This window comes from Heptranchias perlo, chromosome 6 (genome assembly GCF_035084215.1).
Source record: "Heptranchias perlo isolate sHepPer1 chromosome 6, sHepPer1.hap1, whole genome shotgun sequence".
NCBI classification, from domain to species: Eukaryota; Metazoa; Chordata; class Chondrichthyes; order Hexanchiformes; family Hexanchidae; genus Heptranchias; species Heptranchias perlo.
Genome location: NC_090330.1, coordinates 13,044,321 through 13,064,793, shown reverse-complemented (window position 1 = coordinate 13,064,793; position 20,473 = coordinate 13,044,321). Strand labels below are relative to the sequence as shown.

General features: G+C 42.3%; 1 protein-coding gene across 1 annotated transcript in view; it reads right to left on the bottom strand.

Moving 5' to 3' along the window:
- The window catches only part of oca2 (oculocutaneous albinism II), a 386,742-nt gene that overhangs the window by 305,245 nt on the left and 61,024 nt on the right, over positions 1-20,473 (bottom strand). Inside the window, exons 4-5 of the mRNA XM_067985374.1 lie at positions 10,028-10,085; positions 8,093-8,165 (exon numbers count right to left, since the gene is read on the bottom strand). Coding sequence (XP_067841475.1) covers positions 8,093-8,165; positions 10,028-10,085 — 131 coding nt within the window. The remainder of the gene's footprint in view (positions 1-8,092; positions 8,166-10,027; positions 10,086-20,473) is intronic.

The following is a 20,473-nucleotide window of genomic DNA, read 5'->3' as shown; positions in this document are numbered from 1 at the left end:
GAGGTGAAGATAGACAAGAAGAGCATTGGAGAAGTCAACCCTTGAGTTGATAAACAATTAGGGTTAATTAGTGATATAATAATGTATTGCAGCTGGAGGCAACTGCCATAAGGACATCACATGCATGACCTCCAAGCCTCTCCCCAACATAAATCCCTTTCAACAAACTCTTATGCAGAAACAGCAGGGAGCTTGGTTAGAAAAGATAGCACTCAGGAAACAGAGAGCGAGTCTTTCAGCCTGCCTGGATTTGGATACTGGCTTGTTGCAGAGATACAACCCCCAAGGATCAAGGCTCAACTATTTGGAATCTATGATTGGACATGTCACAATGCAACAGATAAGGCCACAAACAGCCTCATTATTGTGAAAAGCTCAAGCAGAGCAACGTTACAGTAAGACTAACAACTTTAGATCTTGACCACCATTCCTATTTTGTCGGACAGCAGGTGCTGGTAATGGAGGATGGCTGCACCAGAGCCACTGGGAGTGGAGTAGGAGTGGGATGGTGCTTGGGGTCCCTATCGATACACCTGGGGTCTACCTACCTTCCCCGCCATATTCCCAAGCACAGGTGCCTTCTCCTCTTTGCCAGATTTTCAGTGCTTCCCTTCCCCTCTGCTATTCTGCTGTAACCATTTATACCTCCTCTGGACCCAATCTTTTGTTTCTTTACTTGTCCATTTTGCCTTGCACCATCATCCATTTTGTCATTTAATCACCCCTGCCCTTCACCCTATCACAGACCTTCCCCTTTGTTCTTTCCTCCCCTTCCTCTCTTTCTCTGGCTCTGTACTTTAATCTATAAAATCTTCCAGTTCTGACGAAAGGTCATCGACCTGAAACGTTAACTCTGTTTCTCTCTCCACAGATGCTGCCTGACCTGCTGAGTGTTTTCCAGCATTTTCTGTTCTTATTACAGTAAGACTGTTTTGTTCTGGTCACCAGATTAGTCCAGGTGGGTGTGCATGATGCAGGAGGGGAAAGAGAACACTAGAAGAGGGCCAGGGACAGATGATCCTGGCAATGCAGGATAACAGGGTATAGGTCAGTGTAGTCTATTAATATTTGTTTTAAGGTAAGGTGTGTAGTTGTGCATGAGTACATATTCTGTGACGCAGAACCAATAAAGAGCCCATTGTTTCCATCTCCACTTGTTATTAATATAACAGCCGAATGAACAGTACCAGCCATATTATGCGCAATTCTGGCCTCTTGTGCATCCCCAATTTTCATCACTCCACTATTGGCGGGCGTGCCTTCAGCTGCCTAGGCCCTAAGCTCTAGAATTCCCTCGTTAAACCTCTCCGCCTCTCTCTTCTCCTTTAAGACGCTCCTTAAAACCTACCTCTTTGACAAAGCTTTTGGTCACAAGTCCTAATATCTCATGCGGCTTGGCGTCAAATTTTGATTGATTGCGCTCCTGTGAAAGAGCCTTGGGACGTTTTACTACGTTAGAGGCACTATAAAAATGCAAGTTGTTGTTGTCAGGTGCAAACAAGGAAGCTTCCTATCACCCAGTCCATACTGCAACAGTCAAATCTATTATTGTTTGCCAGTAAAACCCAGTAATGAGTCCAACAAAAATGCTAACTGTCTAATGTATTAAAAATAGGTTTATAATCTTTGTTGCCATGCCACAGGAGATACCAATTTCCCATATTAATTAGTGTGAAGCGTCCAAGCTGCTTTCATATTGATCTTCATTTAATTCGGATTCCGGGAGCCTGCCAATTAAGCTGTTAAATTCTGCTGTTTTATCTGGGTCTGCCCCTGTCTACAGAAAACAGATCGAACAAAATAAAATGCAGGGAGCTGGTTCGTTTCCTCCTGGAATCCAAATTAAAAAGGAGACCAACATAAAAGGTCAGTCCTGACGAAAGGTCATCAATCTGAAATGTTAATTCGGTTTCTCTCTCCATAGATGCTGCCCGACCTGCTGAGTGTATTCCAGCATTTTCTGTTTTTATTTCAGATTTCCAGCATCCGCGGTATTTTGTTTTTATAAAAGGCCGCTCATTAGTTTCAACAGAATCGGTTAAAGGGAAAGGACAAGTTAAATGTTTCACGTGTTTATCCTTCAGATTGGATGAAAACTGCACACCCCAAAAACATTAATACTGGCTTTTCTCTTTACAGATGCTGTTGCATCTGCTGGGCAGTTCCAGCATGTTCTGTTGCAGATTTCCAGCATTTGCAGTTTTTGTCCTTTTTATTTTTAACAGGCCCTTCGTACTGTTGTCAGTGGCCAGTCTCTCTCAACCTTCGGAAGGCCCAATGTAAACTCGCCGAATTTGCTACATCTGCCCGCCGGGAGGACCTGATTAACAAAAGATGGGTCTTGCCAGCATCTAAATCCAGCTAACGTGGCAGGTTTACTCTGGGGTTACATAGAATTATACAGAATTTACAGCACAGAAACAGGCCATTCGGCCCAACTGGCCTATGCTGGTGTTTTTATGCTCCACACGAGTCTTCTCCCACCCTACTTCATCTGACCCTATCAGCATATCCTTTCTCCCTCATGTGTTTATCCAGCTTCCCCTTAAAGGCATCTATGCATTTAACAGGTTGCTGTCAGTTGAACCAACGGCACAAACATCCAATCAACACCAATTTTTTTAAAAAAGCTCCAAAAGCAGGAAGTTGACATCGATACAAACAGGCCCCAGACACAGGAACAGTTAAAGTCATTTAAACAAGAATCCTACTGCAATTAATAACAGAAGTGAGAATGCGAGACATCACATTAACAGTGGCTCAGTGTTATATTAACGTTTTGAAACAAAGACGTCCAAACTTAGAATCACAGATCAGCTAATTCCTATTTAATTAAGTCTTCTTGTTAATCAATAAGCCTAAATTGGGCCTAAGGGCCTGATAATGGAGTCCCAGCACAGTGATAGTGTGAGGGAGGGGTGCCTGATCTTGGTGCATTGCATGCACCTGTAACACTACGAGCTAACCTCGCACTATAACACAAAGTTAGTTTCTTTGCACAATATCGCAGCACTCCCATCGCACGGTGCTAGGATCACCAACTCTCCCGGAATTGCCAATTGATCTCCTGGGCGGAGATCAATTGGCAATTCCGGGAGGAAAGTACTTTGGAGGCAACCTGGGAGGAAAGTACTTTGTCGGTGCGGTTAGCCCCTGAGGGCCGCGGCAGCCTCCATGAGTAAAAGCCTTCCGGTAAATAGCGGGTAAAAGGGGGAGGTATCCAGAGTGTCAGCCTTTAAAACGTAAAACGCTAAGATTTTTCTCACAGCCGAGTCATTTTAAACTTAATTTTCAGATTTGAAATTTAAGGTGTTTTGTTTTTGATTTCACCCCCTCACCCCCCCCCCCCATCTAACTGCTCCCTCACTGCAGATTCAGCTGTGCCCCTGGCTCTGACTTGCACCCATCATCTCCTCTCTTCTTCCACTCCCCCACCCCGAAAAGGAGCTCCTTGCTTCGGCCATGACCGCGACCCCTACTCCCATTATGACTACCTCCGCCAGTACCATGGGCCGCCCTCCTGCCCCACTAGCCCCCAACACCTGGTGTAGTGACCCCTCCCCCAACCAATATTTATAAAAGGAAAAAATTATATATAATATTAAATGAAAAATAAATAAAATGTACATATCTGCTGAATTTTTTGGTGGTGCCAGCAACAGCGCCCGGGAGAAAAGTACTGCCATGATCCAGTTCGCATTTACTCGCCTCTGATCTGTCAATTCCCACCCCGATCTCTCGATCCCCGCCCCGCACCATCCTACCTGCCTCCATGGAGCTGGTGGTGCTGTCTATCACCAGACTGAGCCATTCCCCGCAGGGATAGTCCTGGCAATTGGCCGCTGGTCCCATCCCCCCGATGCCCTTATTCTTGCCAGTGAGGCGGCTCGCCCCACTTCCTGTGGAGCAGGGACCAGCCGCGAGGAGATTAACCATGCCTGCAGCAGCCTGCCTCGCTTGATTTATCGCCATGAGCTGGCAGGAGCAGGACAATCCGCACCTGGTGCAGGAGCCAACTGAGGAGGTCTCCAGCTCCGAAGACGAGTCCAGCAACGATGAATCTTCATTGATGAGCATTAAGAGTCTCAGGTTACCAATATACCAAGCCCAGTAGTGTCTCCTTTATGCACTTGTTTCACTGGTGGTTTTATTATTGCCTAATGCAGTAAGGTACTGTTTCGCTGCATGTGTATTTAAATCATGCAATAAAGTTGGGTCTATGCGCGTTGCCAATCCGTGAGGTTCAATCTCAGCACTATCATATTCAGGTCGGTCGTTTAAAATGATAGCCTTCAATGGCCATCATTGACACCCTCAGCAAAGCACAGCCATTAAAGTAAAAGCAATAACATTTGCAGACTGCAGCGAATGTCATTTGACCAAACCGCCAGGAATAGGTTCAACCAGAGTTGGAAACCCTTACGTAGCATGTGGAACAAAAAGTCACATTATCTAGTGCCAGCAATTCTTAAAGGGTTGGAAATCTGGCTCTTAGGCCATCAGCGTCATGTACCTAATTATCACACTCTAAGCTTCGCAGGCATCAGCACTGGAGGCACTGAGCATCACATTTATATCCCCGTGGAGAGATCTAACATCTTATTTATGGATTGTTTCCTCAGCGGTGTTGTGAAGGCTGCTGCAGCCAAATATAGATTTTCAAACAGTCACCTTGTGAAATTAATTTGGGTTTCCCAAATATAACTGTTTGACAGGCCAGGTGCTGAGTGACGAGAATCGCACATTAAAAAACAAACCACTGCTTTGGCAAACTGCTGCAAAATGCACTTTTTTATTTTGTGAATACTTTTTAAAATAGTTCTGCCTTGCAGTCTTTCAATCATCTTTCAATCATTTCAAAACACCGCTGGGAAATTCTCCCCTTCCAAAAACAGAGTTAAAAAAATGTTTAAAAAAAACCCTCGTAAATTGGGAGTTGATGCGATAGACTCAAAAGAGATTCTGTTCACCAAAATGACAGCATAGACCCAACTTTATTGCATGATTTAAATACACATGCAGTGAAACAGTACCTTACTGCATCAGGCAATAATAAAACCACCAGTGAAACAAGTGCATAAAGGAGACACTACTGGGCTTGGTCTGCTGAAAAATAAACAACAACTTGCATTTATATAGTGCCTTTAACATAGTAAAACTTCCCAAGGCACTTCACAGGAGGGTTATCAAACAAAATTTGACATCGAGCCACATAAGGAGATATTAGGACAGGTAACCATGCAGGTACAGCAAGCAATTACGAAGGCAAATGGTATGTTAGCCTTTATTGCAAGGAGGTTGGAGTACAAAACTAAGGAAGTCTTGCTGCAATTGTACAGGGCTTTGGTGAAACCACACCTGGAGTACTCTGTACAGTTTTGGTCTCCTTATCTAACGAAGGATATACTTGCCTGAGAGGCGGTGCAATGAAGGTTAACTGGATTGATTCCTGGGATGAGAGGGTTGTCCTATGAGGAGAGATTGAGTAAAATGGACCTGTACTCTCTGGAGTTTAGAAGAATGAGAGGTGATCTCAATGAAACAAGATTCTGAGCGGGCTTGACAGGGTAGATGCTGAGAGGCTGTTTCCCCTGCTGGAGAGTCTAGAACTAGGGGGCATAGTCTCAAGATAAGGGGTCGGACATTTAGGACTGAGATGAGGAGGAGTTTCTTCACTCAGAGGATCATGAATATTTGGAATTTTCTACCCCAAAGGGCTGTGGATGCTCAGTCGTTGAGTATATTCAAGGCTGAGATTGATAGATTTTTGGACTCTAAGGGAATCAAGGAATATGGGGATCGGGTGGGTAAGTGGAGTTGAGATAGATGATCAGCCATTGTCTTATTGAATGGCAGAGCAGGTTAAAGGGGCTGTGTGGCCTATTTCTGCTCCTATTTCTTATGTTTTTTTGTTCTTATGTTCAAAAGCTTGGTCCAAGAGGTAGGTTTTAAGGAGAGTCTTAAAACTATCAATCAATACTGGAACTCAGTGGTCTGAAGAGTAAGTGAGTTATGTAGGCCTAACTTGGTGGTGCTTCATTATTCAGTAAATCTCCAAACCTAGAATCATAAAATCATAGCAATTACAGAAATAGAATGAGGCCATTCGGCCTCTAACGCCTGCATGGATGCTATCTCTTCAACTGGATCTATTCTTAGCCTGTTGCCCTGCCCTTTCCCTGTTTCCTTTTATATTCTTCCTATTCAAATACTAATCCAGTTCCCTTTTAAACAATATTATAGCCTCTGCTTCAATTGCCAATATATTGGATCCAACTTTATTTCACAGTTTAAATTAAAATGCAGTGAAATGTCACTTTGCTGCATCAGGCAACAATTAAACTATCAATTAAACTAATGCATAAAGGACATTCTGCAGGGCTCGGTTTATCATTCCATGTCCTAATAACGCCATGTGCGGAAAAATTCCTTATAACTGCTTCTTTTGTTCTTCAAGTGATAATCCTAAGTTTTTGCCATCTTGTTACTGATTTGCCAACCAATGGAAATAATCTTTTACTATTTACCCTCTGAAATCTTTTTATAATTTTATAAACCACTATTATATTCCCCCTTGGCCATCTCTCTTTCAGTGAAAAAGCCCAAAATTTTCAGTCTTTCTTCATAACTACAACCTTTCATACTTGGTAGCATTCTAGTAAACCTCCTCCATACTCTTTCCATGGCTCCAATACTCTTTTTATTATACTGCATGCAATACTCTAACTATGCCTTTAGCAATGTCTCGGGCCAATTTAACATCCATTCCTTGCTTTTGTATACAAAGCCCCTCTAAACAAAGCCCAACATCGTACTTGCGTTTTTGTGGTCTTTTCTAACTGCACGCTCACCTTTGAAGATCTAAGTATCTACACCCTAGATCCCTCTGTTCCTCCATTCTGACTACACTTCCCTTCACTTTTTTTTCCCCCAAAATGTAGTACTTCACATTACTCTGTGTTGAAATGCAACTGCCATTACCACTAACCTATTTATGTGCTCTTGCTATCTTGCCTTTTTCTTGCAGGTTGTCACCCATCCCCACTAATTTGATATTTTCATCAAGGTTTGATATCATTTACTTTGTGACTATTTCCAAATCATTTATATAAGTGTAAAACAAAAATGCCTTGTCTTTTTTGTAGATTTTCAACTTGCCGTCCGAGTGTAAAACTGGCTTTCCACTATGGAAACCGCCCAATTTTCCGTTAAGGAAACTCGGGTGGTTTTCTATAACGGGCTGTCCATCCGCAACAATTGTTTTAGGCCCCGGGGTGGGGGGGCAAGTTGAAATTACCCCCCCCCCCCCTCCAGTGTATATTCAATGACCTTAGCAGTTTAAGTAATATTTTTAAAATGGAAACAGCATAATTGCTTTATCAGGTAGAGGCTCATCTACCAGGTATATTCTGAGATACAGAGCTGCTGTACTGTGGTGCAGGCAGATGGCAGGCTGGTTACTGAGGCCATCACGGAGCAGTGGAAAACAGTGGCTGGCAATTTTTCCGTCCTGCAGTAAGTTGTATAGAGATACAGTACAGCATTGAGCAGATGACTATTACACTGATTGTGGATGATGTTAGGGAGTTTCAAAAAGTCATCATCGATGAACCTCCATGTGCACACACCACATGATGTGTGGCGCAGTTTGGGAAAGATAAACGAACTGAGAAGCAGAGAAATAACTGAAGAGTTAGCCAGAGTTCCCACTTAGGAGCACAATCTACTGACCACTGCTGTGTGGGAACCAAAGGGTATGGATTTCTCTTCTTGTTATGTGTTGCAACGTCATGAGGTAGAAATCCCCCCATCCCGAGCAGACTTCAGGTGGCTGGAGTTACTAAACTGTCATTACAAACCTTCCCAGTTCAGTAAAACATATTTTTTCTTTAACTTGACAGGGAAGTTGCTCAAACCGAGGACCTTTGTTGAAACTTGTGACAGGGACATCAATAAATTTTAAATAAAACTCTGAGCCAAATCACTAATCGAGTCGTGTTTTACCAAAGTTCTATCACAAAAGCTCTGCATCCATAACGAATAGCTACACACTATGCAGAAGCAATGGAATAATTGCATTGGAAAAGGATACATGTGCTTTCAAATGGTGAAACAGCTACCATTTGTCTGGGGTTCCCATGGTCCGGATAAGAGCTAAATAAAACCTGGAACCATAAGAAAATAAAACAATTGAAAACCAGTTCCATTTCAGCTCATGGATTAAAGAATTTTTGAGGGTAACAAGCAAACCCCCGTAGAAATATTTCACTAAAATAGTTGCAATAACTAACAAACTGGTAACCCAGTTTAATTTTTATCCAACATTAGACTTCCTGAGCAATTGGTGCAAAACATATAGAGGTTGACAGATAGCAACCTTGGAACAAAAATTGGCAGAAAATGAAGGTTTTGTCAAGGGCATCAAGGCTCTGAATTACTCATCGACTAAGTAGCAATATTTCTGGAATCGGGAAGTCACTGTTGGTGATACTAGTGGACAAATGCGTAATTCATGAACGGTCTGATGAAAGGTCATCGACCTAAAACGTTAACTCTGTTTCCCTCTCCAGAAATGGTGCCTGACCTGCTGAGTGTTTCCAGCATTTTCTGTTTGTATTTCAGATTTCCAGTATCCGTGGTATTTTGCTTTTGTGATATTGTACACAGTCCTTCGTTATCTTAACACAGGCATTAACCTATTTATTTAGCTTCCACTAAAATAGCAGAAAAAGGAATGTCATACAAGCACATTAAGCAATCGCTAATATCACCAGTGATTCCTCTGTCTGTTATTTTAATACATGTCAATCCATTTATCTAGATGCCACTAAAATGTCAGAAGAAATAATATTGTGCGAATACATTAAGCGAGGGCTAATATCACCAACAGTAATTTCTAGGCATATGTCTAACTCTTCATCTTTTTACAGTCCAGGGTCTGGAATCATGGTTGAGATTGGATGTTGGATTCATATTTATTCCCTACAGACTCTGACCTATATTGTTGCTGAAGGATTGAATCAGATATCTAGGCCTAACACACATCAATCTAGTGTCATAACATGTAGTCATTACTCCAACTGCTCCCTCTCATTCCATCAGAAATGCCAATGTCTAACCCCAAGAGGTGACCTACATGAAAATGTTGTCTTAGCGCACTGAGCTTTAAAACAGTCTGCCAGCTGAACTTCCAGGGAGGTTAACAGTGTGGAAGCCCCCATTTGTTGCACAGAAGAACAGATTCAAGTTTTTTTAAAAGTCATATTTTAATTAGTTTCTCCTCCGCTCAATAAATATGTACATGAAACAAAACAGTTTGTCGAATTCTCCCTCTTTATTTAGGCTGCCATTATACTGCCAGTTTCATGTTGATGTGAAATGGTTTTGGGGGGATACCAATGGGAAAGTGGCAGCACAACTCAGTCTGCCTCTCAAGTGCACTAAAGCAAGAGTTGAGACACCCCCTTCAGCAGGTAGCCTCACAACATTTAGGTTTCACAACAGTGTAAAACCGTCTTATTTAAAGTGGTCAGGAAGCCTGTTGAGGCCTGTGAGAACTTCATAAACTTACTTTTGACTCTTCTTAATGTTATTAGAGAAGGAACGCACCCTTATGTAGTCTAACATTAACAATTAGCCATCTAGGGTATGGAGTTATGTGCATGCTCCCAAATATATATGTGTGGTGCTTCAGTGTTAACACCACATGCAGACAAGATGCAGCTGGCAATATAACTCGCGTCTGCTGGTTGCTCGTTGAACTGTACGATGAACAAAAGCAACTTGCATTTATATAACGCCTTTAATGTAGTAAAATGTCCCAAGGTGCTTCACAGGAGCGTTTTTCATACAGTGATACAGTGAGCAACCACCATTCCCGAGTTATAATGCCTGTCTCAGACCGCGAAACAGCGGCCTTAATTTACTGGATTTGTGCATAGTAATTACTTTTACTCATGTCAACCACATAGAGTGAAAGATAAGTAAAGCTAGCTCTACATGAAGTAATGGAAAACAGAGCACCTACTGAGCAAACGACTACGAAGATAAACAGGCTGGAAATCTTCAGGACACTTAAAATACATCTGCAAAAAAGAAACAAATAAAAGAGGGGTAAATATAGACACAGTCAGCAGCTTTAAGCAAAGTCTAGAATCTATTCCTAATTGACTCTGACTGACAGCAACTCTGTTCAAACCTTACTTTAAAAGGATGCACATTATCCTAAACCTCTCCCTGATAATACAAATGTACACATATTAAGGTGTCCTGGGATGCACTACCAGAATGTTTGGTTGAAGCAGATTCAATAGTAACTTTCAAAGGAGAACTGGATATATACTTAAAAAGGAAACATTTGCTTGCGGTGGGGGTGGGGGGGGGGGGGGCGGGGAGAGCGGGGGAGCAGGACTAATAGGATAGCTCTTTCAAAGAACCAGCACAGGTACAATGGGCTGAATAGCCTCCTTCTGTGCTGTAAGATTCTATGATTCAATTTTGGCAAAGTACCTCAAAGACCGTACCAAAATATATATAATTGGCAACATTTCTCCTTTATAAATATTGAGAAGTATTTTTCCAGATAAGAATGATTTACTAGGTAAGAATGATGAATAAGAAAACAATTGTTTTTTGGACTGGAGGAAGGTATACTTGGATTTGGGTGTACAGGGCACAATTTCAAAATTTGCAGATGACACAAAACTTGGAAGTGTAGTAAACAGTGAGGAGGATAGTGATAGACTTCAAGAGGACATAGACAGGCTGGTGGAATGGGCGGACACATGGTAGATGAAACTTAATGCAGAGAGTGCGAAGTGATACATTTTAGCAGGAAGAGAGGAGAGGCAATATAAACTAAATGTACAAATCTAAAGCCGGTTCAGGAACAGAGAGACCTGGGGTTACATGTGCACAAATCTTTGAAGGTGGCAGGACAGATTGAGAAAGCGGTTAAAAAAGCATCCTGGATCCTGGGCTTTATAAATAGAGGCATAGAGTACAAATGCAAGGAAGTTATGTTGAACCTTTATAAAACACTGGTTCGGCCACAACTGGAGTATTGTGTCCAATTCTGGGCACCGCACTTTAGGAAGGATGTGAAAGCCTTAGAGAGGGTGCAGAAAAGATTTACTATAATGGTTCCAGGGATGAGGGACTTCAGTTATGTGGATAGACTGGAGAAGCTGGGGTTGTTCTCCTTACAGCAGAGAAGGTTAAGAGGAGATTTGATAGAAGTGTTCAAAATCATGAGGAGTTTATATAAAGCAAATAAAGGGAAACTGTTCCCATTGGTGGAAGGTTCAAGAACCAGAGGGCACAGGTCTAAGGCGATTGGCAAAAGAACCAAAGGCAACATGAGGAAAAACTTTTTAATGCGGTGAGTGGTTATGATCTGGAATGCTCTGCCTGAAAGGGTGGTGGAAGCAGATTCAATCTTGGCTTTCAAAAAGGAATTGGATAAATACTTGAAGGGAAAAAACTTGCAGGACTATGAGGAAAGGGTTAACTGGATTGTTCTTACAAACAGCCAGCACGGGCTCAATGGGCTGAATGTCCTCCTCTGTGCTATAACCATTCTATGATTCTATGAAGGGTACACACGTCATAACTTTCTTTTTCTCTTTACAGATGTTGACTGATCTGCTGTATATCTCCATCATTTTCTGTTTTATTTAAGAATGTAAGAAAGAATGGAATGAGAAAAGGTCATTGGGTTCATTGAACCGCAGACCACATGTCGTATGAGTTCTACCCAATTAATTTAATCAACTGAGGAAAGATTCTGAAAACAGTCCAACCAACATGAGAAAGGACCGGAAGAAAGTAATCTGAAAAAGTTGGCAGGGTATCTCCTTCAATAGTTTGCATGGAGATGGGAAGATATAATACTTAACTTTAGATACAGTACTTAGCCTTAGATGCAGTACTTTAGCCTTAGAGTTGACTTCCTTTTCAAGTGATACAGAAAGCCATAAACATAACCATTGCATAGTGAACAGAAGTCAGACCTCCTGCCGGAGTTATTCAGTAAATACACTTTTCAAATGAAGGGATTAATATTTGTTAAACGTCTATCTTAATGAAATGTCACATTCCACCCACCTGACTCATTGGCCTAAATGTTCCTGTTTTGGTGTTACTTATGCCAAAATGGCTTTGGCAGGGTTTAGACATGATGGTGACCTGTTGACATCCAATATTCCTAAGTCTGCTCAATAACATAACTTCAGATACAGATTTGGATAAGTCTAGGGAGCAGACTGGGGTTAGCAATGGAAAACTGTGTGTAAGTCAAATTTAAAGGATGGGTCGATTAAAGTTGTGTGTCACAATAGGGGTCACAAATTCTGAAAGCCTTTGAAGAGCCTCAGCAGGCACCTAATCCCAATAACAGACTTTACCAAGACTGAAAGAGGACTAAAAATAGACAGGCAAAAATGAAGGGAATGGGAACCAAGATGCAGGCATGAATATGCAGGTAAGTGACAGAGCAGTCTAGCACCCAGCCCTCTATTTAATGGCTGAAATAGTCATGGCATGAGAATAGGACTGGCTGTGCCACTCCATAGCAATATTCCCATAGGTCAGCATTGCAATATTCCCATAGGTCAGCATTGCAATATTCCCATAGGTCAGCATTGCAATGTGACTGGTAGAGTCATGTTTCAGGCCATGGCAAACCATTATTCTTACTGGATTAACCAGTCCTATGATGCATGGTAGTTGCAGGTGTCCTTACAGCAGATGACATAACTTCTGCATGTGCCTCTCTGCTTACCCAGACACTGAAGAAACAGTTCTCCAGGGTCTTTGCCAAGTAAGACTGCCAGTGCTGCAGCAATGGCTGGTGGCATTTAGGCAAGTACAGTCAATGTTGGGTCTTGATGAGTCCGGCATAGCTTCTTTAACACAGTATGCTCTGAAAGCATAGCGTACTGTGATTGGGGTGCTTTCAGGGAAGTATCCAACATAACTGTTGGGTATTCACATTCTAAATCATGTTTGAGCAGACTTAGAAATATTGGATGTCAACAGGTCACCATCATGTTTGGAGTGGGGGGTGGAGTGGGTTGCAGTCCCAGCTTGCCTTGAGAAAATGAACCTCCACCTATGCTATTCATCTGCCAATGTGAGGTGCCAATCGTTCTGCAGATGAGTGCGCAGACACCGTTGGATGGGCGCAGAGCATCTCTCATGCAGTATAACCTGCGTGGCAAACCCTCTGTAGGTCCTCCTCTTACTTATTACATAGAAAATACAGCACAGAAACAAGCCATTTGGCCCAACTGGTCTATGCCGGTGTTTATGCTCCACACGAGCCTCTTCCCACCCCTCTTCATCTAATCCTATCAGCATATCCTCCTATTCCTTTCTCCCTCACGTATTTATCTAGCTTCCCCTTAAATGCATTTATGCTATTTGCCTCAACTACTCCTTGTGGTAGCGAGTTCCACAGTCTTGCCACTCATTGGGTGAAGAAGTTTCTGCTGAATTCCCTATTGGATTTATTGGTGACTATGTTATATTTATGGCCCCTAGCTTTGGTCTCCCCCACGAGTGGAAACATCTTCTCTGCATCAACCCCATCAAACCCCTTCATAATTCTAAACACCTCTATCAAACATATCAGAAAGGGCAATTCCCATTGGGAAACCAATTGGTAATAACACTAGAAAAAAATTGTTTACAGTTACAGCATCTAGTTTAGCATCACCACTTCATTATTCCAAAGGCTCCCTTTCACAGGATGAAAAAAAAGCATTAAATGTGCACCAAATTCTGAAAGTTCCTGCGCCAGCCTCTCCACTTGATATAATCCACTGAAATTATACGCACTCAATCAGGCAGAAAAGTTCACCCATCTAACAATCCGTGGAAGATCAATTCAGTTTAAAGATCGCAAGTAAAAAAACGAGAGAATTTGTCTTTTGTGTAACCAACCAGTGGAGCTAATTGCCCTGTAAGAGAGTTGCTTTAGCAATTGTGGACTTTATCTTCTGTTAATTCTTCACCTTTCCCCATGCACACACAGTCAGCCTAATGCAGTCTGGTGTAGCTCAAAGGCTGGTTGCAGACACTCAATTTGTCATTGCGAGTAGGACTAATAAGTGACAGTGATAAGGTATAGTGGAAAGGAAATCAGAGGGAAAAGAGCTCATTGTTACTGCAGCTATGTTAGTATTAATGACAAATCTGGTATAAATGTTTATTCTTAACGTCCTCGAGACCCTGCGGGAAAAGGAGATGGTGGATCCTGTCAGTTGGTTCCCCGAGCAGACTGTCAATGTCATTTGGCAGAACGCCTCATCGCCAGAGCTTTCAAACGAGCACCAAGACCTAGCTTGGCTGGTGGTGAGAAGGGCCCTTCCCATCAGATCCTTCATGCACTCCCGGACTCTCAGCGCCACCGCGCGCTGTCCCCGAGGAGGCTGCAGTGGAGACGAGACCGTCAGCCACCTCCTTCTGGAATGTGCCTTTGCAAAGAAGGTCTGGAGAGAGATGCAGTGGTATCTGTCCAGGTTCGTCCCGAGCAGTTCCGTAACACAGGATTCTGTGCTCTATGGGCTGTTCCTGGGGACGCACACTGAGACGGACATCAACTGCGGCTGGAAGACCATAAACTCGGTGAAAGACGCCCTTTGGTCTGCCCGAAACTTGCTGGTCGTCCAGTGCAAGGAGCTGTCCTCGACCGAGTGTTGTAGACTGGCACATTCCAAGGTCCAGGACTACGTGCTCAGGAACGCACTGAGGATGGGTGCGGCCGCCGCAAAGGCTCTGTGGGGAAAGGCAACCATTTAGAGCCTTCCCGCCATTGTAAACCGAGGGGCTGCAATCAGGGAAAAACCCCCTCGGGCAGAATGCAAAATTCTAATTGATTTAATGTAACTGTAATGAATTTGTAATGAACCTGTAAAGAATCTGTAACGTACCTGTTATCAATAATCTGTATTGAGTGCAATGCAATGAGGCACCCTAGAGTGTCATGAACTGTAATTATGTCCAAAGTGTTCATTAAACTGTACTTGATGTAACCTGCAAATTGTATGATCTGTATTGTGTACATTTGGAATGTGATATGAGAACTGTATTGTATGTACTGCTGCAAATTTTATGAATAAAGTATATTTTTTGAAAAAAAAATGTTTATTCTCACAAACAGCTTTATTCACACAGGAGCTTCACCAGATGTGGAGATGCCGGTGATGGACTGGGGTGGACAAATGTAAGGAATCTTACAACACTAGGTTATAGTCCAACAGTTTTATTTGAAAATCACAAGCTTTCAGAGGCTTTCTCCTTCATCAGGTGAGTGTGTGAAACAGCAACTATAGTCCCCAACCTAAATCAACATGTGAAGAGAAAATGAAATGATCCTCAATCTTTTACTTGTCCCATTACCACCTCCTTTTGTCTTGCACCATCATCCCTTTTGTCATTTAATCAAGCCTGCCGTCAACCCTATCACAGACCTTTCCCCTTTGTTCTTTCCTCCCTCCCCCTTTTTCCCAGACTCTGCACTTGCTTAAAAACTGTTAAATCTTTAATTTCTTCCAGTTCTGACAAAAAGGTCATCGACCTGAAACGTTATCTCTGCTTCTTTCTCCACAGATGCTGCCTGACCTGCTGAATGTTTCCAGCATTTTCTGTTTTTATCTCAATCTATTAAAGTTTTTTTTTAAACCATTTTTAAAAAAAGGATCTAGAGCTTAATATGAAAATTAGTGAGAAGGTAAACAAACGTGAGTAACCTCTAGACTTAACTATTCCAATGCTCTCCTGGCCGGCTTCCCATCTCCACCCTCCATAAACTTGAGCTCATCCAAAACTCTGCTGCCCGTATCCTAACTCGCACCAAATCCCGTTCTCCCATCACCCCTGTGCTCGCTGACCTACATTGGTTCCCGGTCTGGGAACGCCTCGATTTTAAAATTATTATCCTTGTTTTCAAATCCCTCCATGTCCTCGCCCCTCCCTATGTCTGTTACCTCCTCCAGCCCTACAACCCTCCAAGATCTCTGCACACTTCCAGTACTTGCCTCTTGCGCATCCCTGATTTTAATCACTCCACCACAGGCAGCTGAGCTCTGGAATTCCCTCCCTAAACCTCGCCGCCTCTCTACCTCTCTCTCCTCCTTTAAGACGCTCCTTAAAACCCACCTCTTTGACCAAACTTATGGTCACCTATCCTAACATCTCATGTGGCTCGGTGTCAAATTTTATTTGATAACGCTCCTGTGAAACGCAATGGGACGTTTTACTACGTTAAAGGCGCTATATAAATGCAAGCTGCCAATTTGCTATTTTCACCCAACAATAAAAGTTAAAATTACCCGCCCATTGATTTTGAAAAGTCCAGGATAATAAGTACCCCCAAAACGGTCACAGGGGCATTGTGAATTTAAATAACTGCTAAATTCAAAAAAGAGCTGTCAATCAAATACGTATGTGAACAAATCACACAGATTGGTTGTGTTTGAACTGTGTGTTTTGGTTCCTCCTTAAGCAAACTCCCTGGAGACAATCAACTAGTCCTTAAAACACTGCATCAAGTTAGGCAGGACACGATTTCTGAGTGAACCTGGGGTTTTTAACTCCTTATGTATCGTGATTAAATTATCAAATTGAAACTTAAGATGAAAGTGCCTCATTTTTGTTACATTTTTGTTTAGCTTCATTCATGTTGAGCCATGCTACAATTGTTGAATTAACAAACTGTTCCATCAGTCTAGAGGGTGGGTTTTAACGATCAAATTGCAAAGCTTAAGAAAATATTAACCTAATTTGCTTCTTTTGCCCTTCATTAAACATCTTTGCAACACTATTTATTGTTTATAGTACTTGTACACCATGCCTAAACTCAGGACTTTTATCTGGACCACCTCTCATTCGAAGGGCAGGACTTCCAGGATTTCCCTCCTCTAACTTGACTCTTTCTCTTGTTCTTGTATTTAGTTTTCATTCAGACACACAGAAATAAAAAAGGACCCAACCACAAAGAACATACAACAAAATGAACAAGCGATGCAAAATTTTGAGTACAAAGCTTCACTTGTCATAGAAGCTATATAATATCCTTCTATTTTGACAGCTTGAAATAACTAGTTCAAGGGAAGTGAATGAAGTTTTTACAAAATAGAAATGCATCATCTAATTGGTGAAAATTTGCTTCCTCCAACATTATTCTATGGGTGAAACTGAACATGGGCAAGGACTGAGAAAAGGGCGGTGTCACATCGGCCGCACTTCATCCATGGCTTTGTTACCTCTACAGTTAAAATCATAGAATGGTTACAGCAAGAGGCCATTCAGACCATCGAGACCGTGTCGGCTCTTTGTAAGAGCAATCCAGTTAATCCCAATCCCCTGCGCTTTCCCTGTAGTCCTGCAAATTTTTTCCCTTCAAATAATTATCCAATTCCTTTTTGAAAGCCATGATTGAATCAGCTTCCACCACCCTTTCAGGCAGCGCATTCCAGATCATAACTACTCGCTACGTAAACAAGTTTTTCATCTTGTCACCTTTGGTTCTTTTAACAATCACCTTAAATCTGTGTCCTCTGGTTCTTGACCCTTCCTCAAATGGGAACAGTTTCCCTTTATTTACTTTATATAAACCCTTCATGATTTTGAACACTTCTATCAAATCTCCTCTCAACCTTCTCTGCTGTAAGGAGAACAACCCCAGCTTCTCCAGTCTACCCACATAACTGAAGTCCCTCATCCCTAGAACCATTCTCTAAGGCTTTCACATCCTTCCTAAAGTGTGGTGCCCAGAATTGGACACAATACTCCAGTTGTGGCCAAACCAGTGTTTTATAAAGGTTCATCATAACTTCCTTGCTTTTGTACTCTATGCCTCTATTTATAAAGCCCAGGATCCCGTATGCTTTTTTAAACGCTTTCGCAAACTGTCCTGCCACCTTCAAAGATTTGTGCACATATACCCCCAGGTCTCTGTTCCTGCACTCCCTTTAGAATTGTACCATTTAGTTTATAATGCCTCTCCTCGTTCTTCTTGCCAAAATATATCACTTCGCACGTCTCTACATTAAATTTCATCTGCCAACCCTAACCCATTCCACCAGCCTGTCTGTCCTCTTGAAATCTTTTACTATCCTCTTCACTGTTTATTACACTTCCAAGTTTTGTGTCATCTGCAAATTTTGAAATTGTGCTCTGTACACCCAAATCCAAGTCATTAATAAATAATCAAAAAAAGCAGCGGTCCTAGTACCGTCTCCTCGGGAACACCACTGCGTACCTTCCTCCAGTCCGAAAAACAACCGTTCACCACTACTCTCTGTTTCCTGTCACTTAGTCAACTTCATATCCATGCTGCCACTGCTCCTTTTATTCCACCGGCTTCAATTTTGCTGACAAGCCTATTATGTAGCACTTTATCAAGTACCTTTTGAAAGTCCATATACACAACACATTGCCCTCATCAACCCTCTCTGTTACCTCATCAAAAAACTCAATCAAGTTGGTTAAACATGATTTGCCTTTAACAAATCCATGCTGGCTTTCCTTTATTAATCCACACTTATCCAAGTGACGACTAATTTTGTCCCAGATTATCATTTCTAAAAACTTTCCCGCCACCGAGGTTAAACTGACTGGCCTGTAGTTGCCGAGTTTATCCTTACACCCTTTTTTAAACAAGGGTGTAACATTTGCAATTCTCCAGTCCTCTGGCACCACCCTCATATCTAAGGAGGATTGAAAGATTATGGCCAGCACCTCCGTAATTTCCACCTTTAATTCCCTCAGCAACCTAGGATGCATTTCATCCAGACCGGGTGACTTATCTACTTTAAGTACAGCCAGCCTTTCTAGTACCTCCTCTTTATCAATTTTTAGCTCATCCAGTATCTCAACTACCTCCTCTTTCACTGTGGCTTTGGCAGCATCTTCTTCCTTTGGAAAAACAAATGCAAAGTATTCATTTAGTACCCCTGCCATGCCCTCTGCCTCCATGCGTATATCTCCTTTTTGATGCCTAATCGGCCACACCTCTCCTCTTACTACCCGTTTACTATTTCTATGCCCATAGAAGACTTTTGGATTCTGTTTTATGTTAGCCGTCAGTATATTCTCGTATTCTCCCTTTGCCCCTTTTATTTCCTTTTTCACTTCCCCTCTGTACTTTCTATATTCAGCCTGGTTCTCACTTGTATTATCAACCTGACATCTGTCATACGCCCCCTTTATCTGCTTCATCTTACTCTCTATCTCTTTCATCATCCAGGGAGCTATGGCTTTGGTTGCCCTATCTTTCCCCCTCGTGGGAATGTACCTAGACTGTATCTTCTCTTTAAAGGCCACCCATTGTTCGATTACAGTTTTGCCTGCCCATCTTTGAATCCAATTTACCCGGGCCAGGTCCGTTCTCACCCCACTGAAATTGGCCTTCCTCCAATTAAGTATTCTTACACTAGTTTGCTCCTTGTCCTTTTCCATAACAAATCTAAACATTTTGATACTATGATCACTGTTCCCTAAATGTTCTCCACTGACACTTGCTCCACTTGACCCACCTCATTCCCCAGAAGCAGATCCAGCAATGCCTCCTTCCTCGTTGGGTCGAAAAAACACTGATCAAGAAAATTCTCCCGACCACACTTCAGAAATTCCTCCCCCTTTTTGCCCTTTACACTATTACTATCCCAGTCTATATTAGGATAGTAAAAGTTCCCCATTATCACTACTCTATAGTTCTTGCACCTCTCTGTAATTTCCCTGCAAATTTGCAAGATTTCTGCACTCCTCCAATTCTTGCCTCTTGCGTATCCCTGATTTTAATCGCTCCACCATTGGCGGCCGTGCCTTCAGCTGCCTTGGCCCTAAAGTCTGGAATTCCCTTCCTAAACCTCTTTTGCTCTCTACCTCGCTCTCCTCCTTTAAGATGCTCCTGAAAACCTACCTCTTTGACCAAGCTTTTGGTCGCCTGTCCTAATATCGCCTTTACATGGCTCGGTTTCAAATTTTGTTTGATAATGCTCCTGTGAAGCACCTTGGGACATTTTACTGTGTTAAAGGTGCCATATAAATGCAATGTGTTTGTTTGTTTGTTTGTTTGTTGTTGTTGTTGTAATCCCCACCCATATTCAGTTCCATTAACTTCAATAGAATTGAATATCAGGAGTATAACAGTCAGCAAAAGCAATTCCGCCTGTTCTGTGCCCCCGCCTGTGTCCCATTTCACCCCCTGTATTAGAACAGTCTGTACTTTATCCTGAGGTACTGCTCTATTTCCAGCTGTCACCCCATCCTGGCGTGTTCTTCCCATAAGATCATAAGAAATAGGAGTAGGAGTAGGCCATATGGCCCCTTGAGCCTGCTGCACCATTCAATAAGATCATGGCTGATCTTCAACCTCAATTGCACTTTCCGGCCCTATCCCCATATCCCTTGATTCCCTTAGAGTCCAAAAATCTAGCGATCTCAGTCTTGAATATACTCAATATAC